Source organism: Vespa mandarinia, chromosome 11 (assembly GCF_050613455.1).
Source record: "Vespa mandarinia isolate Hongniang chromosome 11, ASM5061345v1, whole genome shotgun sequence".
NCBI lineage: Eukaryota > Metazoa > Arthropoda > Insecta > Hymenoptera > Vespidae > Vespa > Vespa mandarinia.
In genome coordinates, this window is record NC_140820.1 from 6100564 (window position 1) to 6115747 (window position 15184).

A 15184-nucleotide genomic window follows, 5' to 3' on the forward strand; every position below is an offset into this window, starting at 1 on the left:
GGCACGAAAGCTAGAAACAGAAAAGGAGAGAGAGAGAGAGAGAGAGAGAGAGAGAGAGAGAGAGAGAGAGAGAGAGAGAGAGAATCGGTGAGGAATGAAAAATGAAATTAGAAAAATAAAGAAATGGAGAAAGGAAAAAATGAAGAAGGGGAGAAAAAGGAAGAGAAATAGAGAAAATTAATTAACATAGATATATTAATTAATGTGTAAAATTACAAAATAGAAAAGAATAATATAGCGTGGCTCTCCTCTTTTTGATAAATATTATTTTTTATCTAGAAAAAGAAATATATGTATAATTATTATATATATATACACATACATACATATATATATACATATATATACATATATTTATACAAGTTCACCGATAATTATTTTCATCAATTTTGTTTTAGCTTATGATCTAGATAGGTGATCTTGTGTCTTTTATTTATTTATTTGTAGACCGAGCAGGAGTTACCAAAGGTGGCACAGATGTTAGCCCAAGCTGCAAGCACCACCGTATAAACACAGACCTCGTCGTCTTGGACGATGACTGTGGTGATGTTGGTGGTGTTGGTGTTGGTGTTGGTAGTCGTTCAACGGAAGCAGAATTCTTATTTCGCTGTAGAATTTGTTGGAAAGGTTTCAAACATCCGATGTCATTAACACTTCACAAGGACTTACACGCTGGTCAAACAAAATGTCCGATTTGTCAACGTATTTTCAGTCGTAGTTATGATATGAAAGCTCATTTGGTGCGAATTCACGCGAACGCTAAAGTAGACTTTCGACATTGATATTTACGATATTATCTTTGAACCTGATTATTATTATTACTATTATTATTATTTTTTTTTTCTTTTTTTTTTTATTCAAATCAAAAATTCTCTACTTTCGAATTTATCTTGATATTTAGGTCGATATCATTCGGTAGGATGTGCGTATCGATCGACGTCCTTCTTCTTCGATCGTTATAAACGAGAACAATTATTAGTATCGTATGTAGACTTTATATATATAACATATATATATATATATATATATATATATATATATATATATATACATTATATAAGACAGGTATTTTTGTTACTATTAAGTTTTAGAAATGTTTATTCGACACTTTCAAAAAGCTTATCCTTAAAAGGGAGCAAAAATAGAAATTATGAATTTTTATTGAATAATTCCGTGTATATATAGATTTGACATATAATTGCATAGATAGATATTGTTAAAATTGATTAGTTATAAAACGTTTTATAATCTAGAATTGATCAATTTTAATAATATTACTAAAAGGATCAATATAATGTATGATCTTCATTCTTTTAGCTAGATATATTATTCGAAGAACTGAAAAAGTATAATAGTGTCTGATCTTTTTAAAATCATTCCTAATTTTAATTTTGTCATATTATTTTCATTTAAAGAAATTATTCAAATTTATTTCTTTATATGTACATAAAAATTTATTTCTATTTTAAAAAGTGTCTGAATATTTCTATGACTAACTCTATATAAATAGTTGCGAAATAATGCGAATAGCGAATAGTATATTATATTATATATGCGAAGTGCCATGATTAAACATAGAGAAACGAGTAAATCGGTGATAAAGCGATTAAATTATAATAATTTTAAGATACTTATTTTTAACACTTTCGTATCCGTTCAGTTATTGCAATTACACTCGTAACATTTTGTCTTGCATTCGTTGACTTGCATGGAAAAATATTTATAATTAAAAGACAAAGCTAATGTTTATTCACTCTTTTATTATTATTATTATTATTATTATTATTATTATTATTATTATTATTATTATTATTATTGTTGTTGTTGTTGTTTTTTTATTTAATAATATTTTTCTTTTTTTTTAACGGAACATGTTCTTAATTAAAATAACGATCTACTTAAACTTCACATCATTCATCGTAATCACATAATTAATAATTGAAATATTAATATTTATATATATATACATATATATATATATATATAATATTTATATATATTATATAATTTAGACTTCAAGCAAGACTGCATGTCAATTACAGGAAAAGATCAACGAGTTAAGGATGATCCACCTGAAAGACTATCGATGAATATGAAGCAACATCGTTTAAGAAAAATAATAAGTTTGGGGAGAAAGAAATGTCCGCAAAAACGTTGTCGAGTTTGTTATGTTCATGGTATACGTAAGGATACATCTTATGTATGCGATTTTTGCGATATTCCTCTTTGCAAAAAAGAATGTTTCGAAAATTATCATACCTTCGATTATTAGAAAAATTGTATATATTTATTCTTTTTTTTATTTTTTTTTTATTTTTATTTTTATTATTATTTTTTTCTTTTAATTTAATTATATAATTATATTTTTGCTTTCATCGAGTTATAGATCTGTAAAAAAAACATGAAATGATTGTTCTCTTTAAAATTTTTTTCTAACCAATTTTTATTTTTATTATTGTTGTTTATTATTATTGTGATAGGAATTTATTATTATTCCCTCGAACGTATTATGATTAAAATGATGTTAATATTCAATTCTACATGTAGATAAACAAAATTTTACGGACGCGAAAGTGTTAATCATATGTTTTAAGCAAAGAAAAAAAGTTGAAATGATTGTAAAATTAATGATATTTTTACAAAATTTTTATTTTAAATATTATGATGTTCCTAAAGCATCACCGAGTTAAATGATCATCGTCAATCAAATTTATAAAAAGATTATTGTATCTTTATATTTTATATTTCATTAGTTTATATTTAATCATTTTTATTTATACAATTATAGATGCATCGCGAAATGATCAAAATTTAATATTGTCTGTTTTTTTGTAATTTTTTTTTTATTTTTGAATTTTTTTGTATTTTTATTTGTATTACAAAGATTTTGTAGTTATACATAATCAAATTTTTGTTTGATATTATAATTGCAGTTTTTAATTTATTATTTTCTAACAGACTGATATACGAATGGCACATAAAAGAGCTTTGCATCCGAGAAAATGAATTGATTATCAATTTTTATGTGATTATGTTCCTAAATATTTCTTTAGTAATATAACATCATACTACTTCAATTATTATTATATTATATTCTATTTTTTTTTTTTATTTTAATTTAGAAACTTCTGCCATAGAATATTTGTTATCGAGTATAAATTAGGTTTAAAAGATAAAATGAGACCGTTATTATACTAATCGACGCAGTTTAATGTATTGAACGAAAGGCATAATGCAAAAGAAGAAGAAAAAAGAAAACATGACGTATAAATGAATGATCACAATATACTATAAGAGATGAAAAATCAGCGATATATATATAATTTATTTTTCTAAATGTATAAGTTATACTCGGTTAACATCGATAGATCGCATGAATCTCAATATCCACAAGCTTTTTCACATTTCGACACTCCAGTGAACTCACCTCCATTACCCCCACGCCCACTCTTACCCAAAACCCTAAACCCTTTTTTCTGGCTGGAAGCTTAATTAAATATGCTTATGGGATCTGTACTTACTCATAGCGGTTACAAATTTAACATACAGAACCACTCACTATATCAACATATACATATACATGTACGTATACATAACATACATATATATATATGTATGTATGTATATATGTATGTATGGATGTATGTATGTATGGATGTATGTATGTATGTATGTATGTATGTACGTATGTATGTATGTATGTATGTGTATGTATGTATGTATGTATACACTTCTATAGTCTGTTCAACGAAACGAGTCAGGAAAAGTAAACAAATGAATGTGGGGAGATGATCGAATAAGAAGCCTACTTACAATCTTCAAATATTATAAGGGTTTTCAGGTGGGAAGACGAAAAAACCCTAACAATGATTAATAAAAATTTATTCTTGAATTCAATAATTGACTATTGTTCGCCAGCCAATACCTGAAGTCCCCATGCATCTATTACGCGTTTAGGGTGCGACTGTTTCGTTTACTGAACTTGACTCGTTTTCTTTTGAACGAACTATATATATATATGTTCACATTAATAACACATCAAATCCATTTGTAAAAACGTGGAAAGACAGGGTGATTCTTCGAATTTATTAATTAGCGAAATAATTATATCGTTCGATGATAGTCTTGAAAGGAGATGTAATAAAAAAAAGAAAAAAAAGAAAAGAATCGCCCCTCTTGACCTGACAATGAAACAACCTTTGCTACATTTTCTCAAGATTATAGAAAATTTCCTTTGGGAACGTTATTAATACTCAGAGATAGATCCAATTAGGTGAATTAGGTCCCTTAGCTTTCTTAAAAAAAAAAAAAAAAAAAAAAAGATTCATTTTTAGGGAGAGAGAATTCTTCTTCCTTGTTATGTCTTACTGAGCGTCAGTAACTTCTCAATATCATATATATGCTTCATTCATCCCCTGCCTTACTCCTTACCGCCATACAAATTTCTCTTGCAAATCATAAGGGAGAGGGAACAATTACATACATATAATACAAGACAGAAAATACCCATCAACAATACAAGACAGAAAATACCCATCAACAATACAAGACAGAAAATACCCATCAACAATACCGACAACAATAACAATACAAACTAAGAACAATAGGATAAGAGATAAAACAAGAACAAGATTTTTAGTAATAATAAAAAAAAAAAAAAAAAAAAAAAACAAAAAAACAAAAAGAATGGAACACAAAAAGTCACACGTTGACTTTTAGAGTCTCTTCTCTACTATAGAATCGCAGCTTGAGAGATTGCACACCATAAGTAAAACTAAAACCTTTAAAAAAAGGGAAATTAAAAAAAAAAGAAAAATTGTTTAGAATGACTATTAAATAAATGTGTGTGATGAGGCCGTGTGTGTATGGGAAACACTTTGGATTGTGTGCGCAGAACCAAAGCACGAAGCGCCTCCTTATGGGAATCAGCAACAAGCGATCCTCGTTTGTCAGGAGGGTGTCAGGAGGCGTTCAAAGCCTCTACATGACGAAAGCGGTCGTTGGGTGTGCGATGTCTGCGGCCGTACCTACAATCGTGGAGACTCTCTTGCGCATCATCGGAGTATACATAGGGGTGACACCATCTGTCCTATCTGTCAGGCTGTCTTCACGAGGAAGTATACGATGCGCTGCCATATGGTGAATGTACACGGAGTGAAGTAATCGAGGTGTACCTGCGATTATTCAAGACGCGATTTTTTCGAGCTTACGGACACGTATATGCATATATATAGTTTATACTGTACCATTATATGTGTATAGTGTATACTATACTATGTTTGTAATGTATAGTTACGTATGTATATATACTAAATACTATATGTATTGTATACTTGTTGCTTATAGTATATCATTTATGTAGGTATATGTACGTATGTATATTATATACTTGTTCCTTTAAGTATACAATACGTATAGTATATAGTATACAATTAATACGAATATACTATATTATATTTATAGTATATATTTAATAATCAATATTGTGCTGTATACATATCTGTATGTTATTTATATAGTACGTTTAAAAATTGATAACGTATACTATACTATGCATTAATTATACATAGTATATTTTAATTATACGTGTGCGTCTAGCTGTAAGCTTACGTGCGTAAGATCAAGAGGGACGAGAGCATCCGCGTGTGAAGATGTTATTGATTCAAAAAAAAAAAAAAAAAAAAAAAAAAAAAAAAAAAAAAAAAAATTAGAAAGGAGAGCGAGGGGAAAATTAGGAAATCTTTTTCTCTTCTTCTTCTTCTTATTCTTTTTTTCTCTTTTTTTATTCTATCGCTCCTCTTTATACGTCGTGCGTTGCTTCTGTGTATAGCCTAGTTAGTATAATCTTCATCTATGTATAATGTGATCCGATTCGACGACCTCGATGGTATGATTATAGTGTTATATTCTTCTAATAGGAAAATAAAATATTTCTTGACAATAAGAAATTCAATCAAATAGCTCTTCAAATGTCATTCAAAATAATTTTAGAACGCTACTAAACTGATTTAAATTATCGTACAGTAACTTCTTCGAATTTTTAAATTTATATGTTCAATCTTCATAATGAAAAATGTTTCTATATTAGAAATATGAAACATCTAAAGGATTTGAGATTCATGATCTTGTGATCAAAATTTAGATCATTAGATTTTTGTTTGTTTATGTTTTCTTTTCCTTTTCTCTTTTTCTTGTTTCTTTTTTTTTTCTTTTTTATTAACAGGAAAGTTTAAGGTTTCTTTCCACGTACTGCCAATAGTTCTTGCCATTTTTCATTTGATTTTGTTATTAAAAATTTGTCACATAATATATATTAAACAAATACTTCACACGAGATTCGCATGCGCACTTTGTTAAATATTATTCCATAGGAGTGTACGTCGTTTCGAGATCAGACTGTAAGTTCGATCACCGAACTGAAGTTTGCAAGTGTTTGATAATAATTATATATTATCATTATTGTAATTAAGTAAGATAAAAAACTTATATATAATTTACCTAGGACAAAAGAAATAGTCTCTGCAAATATTCCTACAGTTCGCGTGATTATTTTATTATTGTAGTTATTATTATTATTATTGCCATTATTATTATTATTATTATTATTATTATTATTATTATTATTATTATTATTATTATTATTATTATTATTATTATTATTATATGTTTTACTTATTGATGTAATTGTGAATGTATAATTTTTAATAGTAATTTCATAGATTTTTAAGCAGTATAACCTATCGGCTGCAAGCCATTTCTTTATTTTTTTTTTTTTTTATTCCGATATTAATTAATTATTTACTTTTATTGCTATATTATACGATCGAAAACTATGCCATATATATACACACGCACACACAAATAGTATATACTTGATTGTGAAGGAACACCGTTTATGCTTAAAGCACAAACACATTGTCTTTTGATTTTTTTTTAATCAAGTTTTTATTATAAATATTCTTATACAAAGTTAAGTAATTTTTTCCGATATATTTACAAAATTTTTTGATGAATTACTCAATCATACAACTCAATTTTAATTTGATTTAATTTAACGCGATTTATCTATTTCTAAGACCATCATTATTCGAATGTAGGGTTTATATACAAAGACTGCTAATAAGTTTAATATTGCTGAGTTTAGTTGTAAACGAAGTCATTCCATAATCTGTATCATTTTATATATGTTTTTCTATATTATTTCTTTAGTCGTTTCAATAAATCCATACTTATCTTACTACTTTTATTCGATTCTTATGATTTATTTCAGCTACAACGCCAAAATAATAATTTCTTTTTTTAATTATGCTAATGAAATAATATCCATGAAAAAATAAAGAACAATCATTTTATTTGTATGTATATATATACATATATATACATATATATATATATATACATATATATATATACATATATATATACATACATATATATATATATACATATATATACATATATATACATATATATATACACATATATATACATATATATATATACACATATATATATACATATATATATATTTATATATATATATATATATATACACTTAACACGAATTTATCGAATGACATAGAAAGCAAAAAGCAAATGCCATTAAAATTTCCCATTTGTTACTTTTCTAATAAAAAATAACAAAATATTTAAGTTATTATTATTTAAATGTCGGAAAAAAATTTTTTTTGTTAATAAGATAAAATACTTTATAATGAATTCATTGTTCAGTATTGAACTATGGCGTACTTACCATTTACGTTTCTCGGTGTATTTCGAATTTTTTTAATTTCTCGCTTTATAAAATTATTTAAACAATATACAAACGTACACAAACTAACAATTTCAACATTCTCGATATTGCAAGGCGTATAAAATTAAATAATAAAATTAAATATTAAAGCCATGAAAATTATGACATCTCATAAAAAAGAAAAAAAAAAGTAAGTTTACCGATTCTTTTTTGTACATTTGTGAATTCTAAGAATAAAACCATAATCGTGAAGTTGATAAAATATTTTTTCTGGTTGATATATAAAAAAGAAAAATTGACTTGTTTCCAAAAAAAGTAAAATAAAACAATGACATATATATTTACATACATATATATATATATACATATATGTACATACATATATATACACATATATGTATGTATATATATGTATATATATATATATGTATATATAAAATTAGTTGATAAAATCGTATGAACCATTTAAAAATACAATAACAAAGCATTTTATTCTAAGAGATAAATTGACTATCAATGAAAAAATTAATTTAATTTACCGATATCGCATGTTTTCAAAGCCATTTCACCCCACCATTCTCTACTATTCGGTCAATGCATAAAATATTTTCGCGCTTTAATGGCTTGCTTCACAATAAGATCAAATTCCTTCGTCGAACAATATACATATTTAACGATATACATAAATGCATACATGCATACATACATATATACATTCATACACATGCAAACATGACACACGACATATAATATGTTCATGCATAATTTCTAATACCTACATATAATTAATACGATCAAAAGGAATACACGATTGTCGGTTCACTGCACAAAAAAAGGCAGTTAACACAATACCAATATATATGTACATTCCATTATCTCGATTACACGATGCTTGTAAATAATATCGTGATAAGTTTTAAGTAGAGACTAGTCTTTTTTATTTTTTATATATATAATCTTTGTGCATGTACGCTATACATATAGTATTATATATGCTCTTTATACTTTCTTTTTATCTTTTTTTTTCCCCCTTCAATTTTAATTTTTATTATTCCACCATTATATACATAAACATTTTGTAAGAAAAGCATGCTTGTTTAAAAAAGAAAAAAAAAAGAAAAACTAATTAAATATTGCCGTCCTGTAACTACCTCCTTCTTTATTCGTACGTTTTTTCTCTATCTCGCCTTTTATTATTAGTTTTTTATTATAAAAAAGAAAAAAGTAGATAATAGATGAAACTCTTAAAAAAGATCGAGAAATAATGATAAAAGACGATCCATAGAGAAAAACGTTAGAAGTCGAGTTAGTAGATTGCCATTTGTTGATATATATGTATATACATTTGCAACGTTTTTTCGTGTGCCTTACACCTGCATTTGTAAACACAAGATTTATCTAATCGATTTAGTCCATAGAGTTGTCTATAGTAACCGCATATCACTATTTATTTATATATATATTATATATATATTTATTTTTTATTATTTTTATTTTTATTTTTTTTTTTTTTTAAATTTGAACATCGTACGTCCTTGCAGCTTTGTCAGCGATTCGAAATATCCCAGATTGATTGATTCGTGTCGCAATTTTCTTTCTCTTTTTTTTCGCAAATTTTTTTTTTTCTATTTAATTTCGCAATTATTGTACGTTTTCGAAAGTTATCAATCTTTTAATTGCGGTTAAAATAAGAGGAAGACCTCGATCGTTCTTCGAAGATTTTAATAAAAAAAAACCAATAAAAAAAAAAAGAAAAAGAAAGTTAATCTTCCACGTAACACCGCGACTTTTAGGTGACAATGGTCTTCTCGGTCCAAACAAAACTGAATAATAAAATAAATAAATAATTATGCATGGGAAAGAGAAAAATAGTGCAGACTACGGGAGAAAAATCTCGTGGGGGTAAAAAAAAGAGAGAAAAGAAAAATACAAACCACAACTTTACATGTCGTCAAAAAAAAAATTATAAAAATAAAAAAAAAATAAAATAAAAAAAGTTTCGCGGCGGATGAAGGACGATGAAACGATTTCTTTTGTATCTGATTTAGATTCACGCACGGTGGTCATCGAACAGCCATCGCACTCGTGCAAACTCTGCGGTAAATCTTTTTGGAATCGGGACTCGATGTATAAGCACATGAATATGCACAAGGGGACGACCCAATGTCCGGTATGTCACAAAGTTCTCAGCCGTACGACACACATGAAGCGACACTTGAGAAACCGCCATGGCTGGCTCGGTGTTGGCACCACTGCCGCTGCCGTCGCCGTTGAGACGACGACGACAGTATCAGGGAATGCTGCTTCTGGTGCTGGTATTTCTGGTGGTGGTGGTGTTGGTGGTATTGGTGGTGGTATTGTTGGTGGAAATTCAGGCGGTGGTGGTAGTGGCGGTGGTGGAGGAGGAGGTGGTGGAGGTGGTAATATTAGAAATACCACCCCCATTACTGTTTCTTCGGTTGCGGCAGCAGCTGCTATAACACAGCAACAACAGAGAGTCTCAGGAACTACTGGGAGTCCTACTATTGAGTCCACTGGGACTTATACAACTATACGGATTAGAGAAAGCAGCGTTGAAAGAATCACCTCTAGTCCTATTCCTTAGTGCGCGAGTACACTTACCTATCATGGGAAAAAACAACTCTGTCGACGTAAGAGAGGTTTTACCAATTATTGAAAATATCTTCATTTTTTTTTTAGTACCTTCTCTTCTTACAGTTTTTTTTTCTTCGTTTTTTTTTCTTTTTCTTATTGATTTTTTTTTATTTTTGTTTTTACGATATAACTGTTGGTAATCCTCTATAACTAAACAAAAAGTTATATATTAACTTACACTAAATGATTTATAGTAATGTAACTATTAGGCAATATATCTATATGTTTAGCTAATATTATGTTGAGTGCCAAATTGATTTAATTTAAAATTTTATTTTAAAATTAACAAATCGATTTATTTAACTAATTTCTCTTAATTTTTCTAAATAATATATACAAATTCATTTTGATATATTATTAATATGAAACTTTAGTATTTTAAGAAATAATCCTTTTTCTACATCTAAATGTCATAAAAAAAAATTTTTTAAATGTTTTAAATCAAGTCTGCAAAACGCATTCAATGTGCTAACTAACAATTTATTTTCGATGGAATGAATTACATTATGTTATAGAGGGTTATATTTCTTAGTTTTAACATTTTAGAGGGCTCTAATTCAACATTACTGTTAATGTTTAAATAATTTATCTTTCGGTCCTCCCATAAGCTGAAAGGTCTTTAACGTGCAATCTCGAGATCACAATGAACGTTCTCGTTAGTCAATTTTCGTGCCATCGAAGTTATTTTTCACCAAAGAAAGTTTCTTAACTTTAACCAAATTTAATTGCTTTTTCCAAAGATTTTCTAGTAATTATTATAAGATTGTAACTTTAATAATTGCGATTATATATATGCAAAGAGAATATATATATATATATATATATATATATATATATATAAAATAAATATGTATACACATATAGTAGATATAGATATAACTATACCTATAGAAAATATAATTTTCTTTTAAATATAAGAGTGTATTTAACATAGATATTTCTTTTTATTTTATTTTATATTTTTTATCAAGATTTTAGAGCCCTCGAAATTGTTTACACGTTTCACTCGTATAATTTTATATAAAAATAATTATAACGAAAAAGAAACAATAAGAAGCAAAATTTTTCAAATCTTTTATTTATAGCTTTTAATAACACACTCTTACGTTCGCCGGAGTATCTAATTATTATCGATGCCTATCTTAAACTTCACACCCTAGTCATTTGTATACACATACACATATATATATATGTGTGTGTATGTATATGTGTGTGTATATGTATGTGTGTGTGTGTATGTATGTATGTATGTATGTATATGTTTGTAATATGTGTGTATATGCACGTAAATGAGAGATGAAACGGGGGAAATAAAAAAAAATGAAAAGAAAGAAATCTAGACATGTACAGCATACATGCGCGGGTATAAGTTTTGTATCCAAAGATCTACAAAACAAAAAGAAACAGAAGAAGAAGAAGAAAAAGAAGAAAAAGAAGAAGAAGAAGGGGAATAAAAAAATAAAATATAATAAAACAAACAAATTATTTTATCTAGTCAAATGAGTTCGGTACTTAATAGCAAATAAGGAGGAATGTGCATTTTCTTGTAGTATGCGAAATAATAGTTAATAATATTAATGGATGATTGCAATACTGTGCACTGTGGATCGTCGGGTTATAATAATTGGGACGATTGAAAAATTCATTAATAAGTGTAAGGCGATGATGATGATGATAATAAAAAGAAGAAGAGAAAAAAAGAAAAAAAGAGTTGATGATCCTATGCATAACGTAAAAAATGTGCTTGGATTCTCATATCTCATGCATAATTAATTTTTTACTCTAACTTATTGTTTATTTACGTTTCTTTTTTCTTCTTTTTTGTTTTTCCTTTGTTGTTGATACCATCTCGATATTTTATTTGTTTTTATTAACAAAGATTTTTACTGATATTAATTATTTTATTATGAATCTTGTTTGATAAGTAATATAATTACTTCAAAATTTTACTGTTTTATTTTTTTTTTTAAATTATAAATTAATAACAAGATTCAAAGAGTTAAAAGTGAATTCGTTAAAAAAGAAAAATCTAGTCAATTGCGAATGATCAGCAAGGATTCTATTAGTAGATAATTATTTAAACATTATAATTGTAATTTCAACGGTTATCTCTATATAGATGTCCTCTTCTAATCTAATATTTGCTACGATATCTTTGTGCTTAGTCCCGTTATCCGATTGTACATCACTTCTTTTTTTATCTTTCTTTTTTTCTTTTCTTTCTTTAACAAAACATTTAGAATATATATTTAGGAATGTTTATAGTTCGATTTTGTCCCAGACAAAAACTCGTTCATGCGATCTACATTTATGATATTAAATATACTCATGTATCCTAATTTTAAGCTCGGAGACTTGCCAAATATACGCATCTTGGCATGTGTAATACCATCGGTTAGATTCATTTTCTGTTTTATTTCTATTATTTTTTTTTTCGTTCGTATATTATTATCCAGCGAAGAGTTTAAAAGAAAAAAGAAAGAAAAATGGATATCATTGTATCGTTTCTCATTTAGTATATTACTTTTTGTTTGTTCATTTTGTTGCTGTTATCGTTTGTTCTCCCATTATTATTATTATTATTATTATTATTATTATTATTATTATTATTATTATTATTATTATTATTATTATTATTAATTTTTTTGCAGTGTTTAATTTAATTTAAATTTTACCTCTCTACAAGTATGCACGAAATTAATTTATTAACGTGAAACTTTAAAGTTTCCGTTTCGTGCAATAAACAAAAGAGGCTAAATAAGACGCTAAAAAGAGACAATTATAATTCGTTATAATCTCTGTCTCTCTCTCTTACTCTCTCTCTTACTCTCTCTCTTTCTCTCTTCCTCCCTCCCTCCCTCCCTTCCTCCCCCTCTTTTCCCATTTTTTTTCTCTCTTTCTTTGTCTCTCTCATTATGGTTAACTTATGTTAACATTATCGTCGATGTGAAATGCATAAAAATAAATCGTGGTATAATATATATATATATATATATATATATATATATATATATATATATATATATATATATTGATAACCTTATAAAAAAATAATCGTGAAAATGATTCGGTGTATATAAATAACGATTCTTAATAACGATTTATAAATCAAAGCTAGTTACAAGTTGCCATAAAAAAAGCGTATTGCAATTATACTAATTAGATTTTAATTATTTTACGAATAAGTCATACGTGAAGTTTTCTTCAGATCATAAACTTAAGTTTTATTGATTCTATACTTTACGATTATATACTTATATATGTATACACATACAGACAGATCCATTATGTATCTTTATTTTTACGTAAATCTTAGATATATGTGTATACAATTCAACATATTTAATTAAAAAAAGCGGTTGTCCGAAATGAAGTTTTATTTTATTACGAAGTAAATAAATAAATGATTGAAAGAAAAAATAAAAAGAAAAATAAAAAAATTGTGCACATTCCTCGAAAGCCACAATACAAAATAAGTACAAGATTTGCCAGTTATTAATTTAGGTGATTGATATTTCTTTAGTTGATTATTTATAAACAGAAAAAGAAGCATATTATATATATACATACATATATATATATAATATATATATAAAATATTATAATATATCATTACGTAATCCTACGTTTTGCTTAACCAAGGTAATAATTGTAAGTGAACAAAAATATGTGTGAATAAAATGTCAAAAAGTACGAATTCATTAACGTGAGTCCTTTCTTTGATATCGAATATCCGAGTGTAGTTTCATTTGCGATATTAATTTTTATTGTCTAATTAAAACAATTGTACAATTATATAATCTATATATAAATATATATATATACACATATATGTGTGTATGTATGTATATGTGTGTGTATATATATATATATACATATACATATTTATTTATATACATACACATACATATACATAATATATTCGAAAAATCGTTCTCTCGGAAAAATTTGCACTTGACGGTACTGCGCTTCTATATTATCTTTATGAAGTAAGTATATTAACAAATTCGTTCAAATGATTACTATGTAAACGAAAATTCTACAAATTATCTATTAAATAATGTATCAAATGAGAAAACGATGTATTCGATAGTAATATAACACAAAGCGACTTCGTCATTTTAATCTAACGTATGTATGTATATTTAAAAGCACAGAAATTATACGATTTATTACTTATCTACACGTTTATCGAAAAAGCATGTTATATATAAAAGAAAAACAAAATAATATATTAGATTATAAAACATTATACTTCAAATATTTATAATACTAATTCAAGATATTAAACTTAAAGGCTGTTATAGGTCACTTTTAACATAATTAATCTGATAAGAAACGAAGATAAAAAGAAAAGAAAAGCAAAAAAGCTGGATTTAGAAATGTGTTACGTGGATTAACTCGAAAACAAAAATGGAAATGAATGATAATTAAATCCGCCATTTTGTTTCTGGTTTCATTGCGTTTTCAATTTATTTATTGATTGATTCATTGATTGAATAATTTTTTATGATTTTGCATCACCACCACCGACAAAGAGTAACAAATTAATATATACGAATTCTAATCTCAATTATAATCGCGATTATTAAACATGAATTTAATTTTATTACGGATTAATTTTATCATTTAAATATTGTCACGAGTCACGATTTATGTTTTGTCAAAAACTAAGTTTCGTTCGATAACTTATTTATCCTATGAGTCGTCCACCCTTTATAACACTCCCCCAACCCCGCCCCTTCTGTTAATACGGTGCACGTTGACCCACACGCA

General features: G+C 26.7%; 1 protein-coding gene across 5 annotated transcripts in view; it reads left to right on the plus strand.

The window, feature by feature from the left end:
- LOC118441434 (uncharacterized) overlaps nucleotides 1-15184 on the plus strand; it is a 33166-nt gene that overhangs the window by 11996 nt on the left and 5986 nt on the right. The window contains exon 6 of one of the 5 annotated variants that reach the window (XM_035865805.2): nucleotides 9802-9923. The exons of 1 other annotated variant lie outside the window; for it this stretch is intronic. In XM_035865805.2, the coding sequence (XP_035721698.1) occupies nucleotides 9802-9923 (122 nt within the window). Of the gene's footprint in view, nucleotides 1-447; nucleotides 811-4894; nucleotides 5331-9801; nucleotides 11205-15184 lie in introns of those variants that run through there. 3 more of the 5 variants (XM_035865804.2, XM_035865809.2, XM_035865806.2) reach the window with 3 other exon arrangements.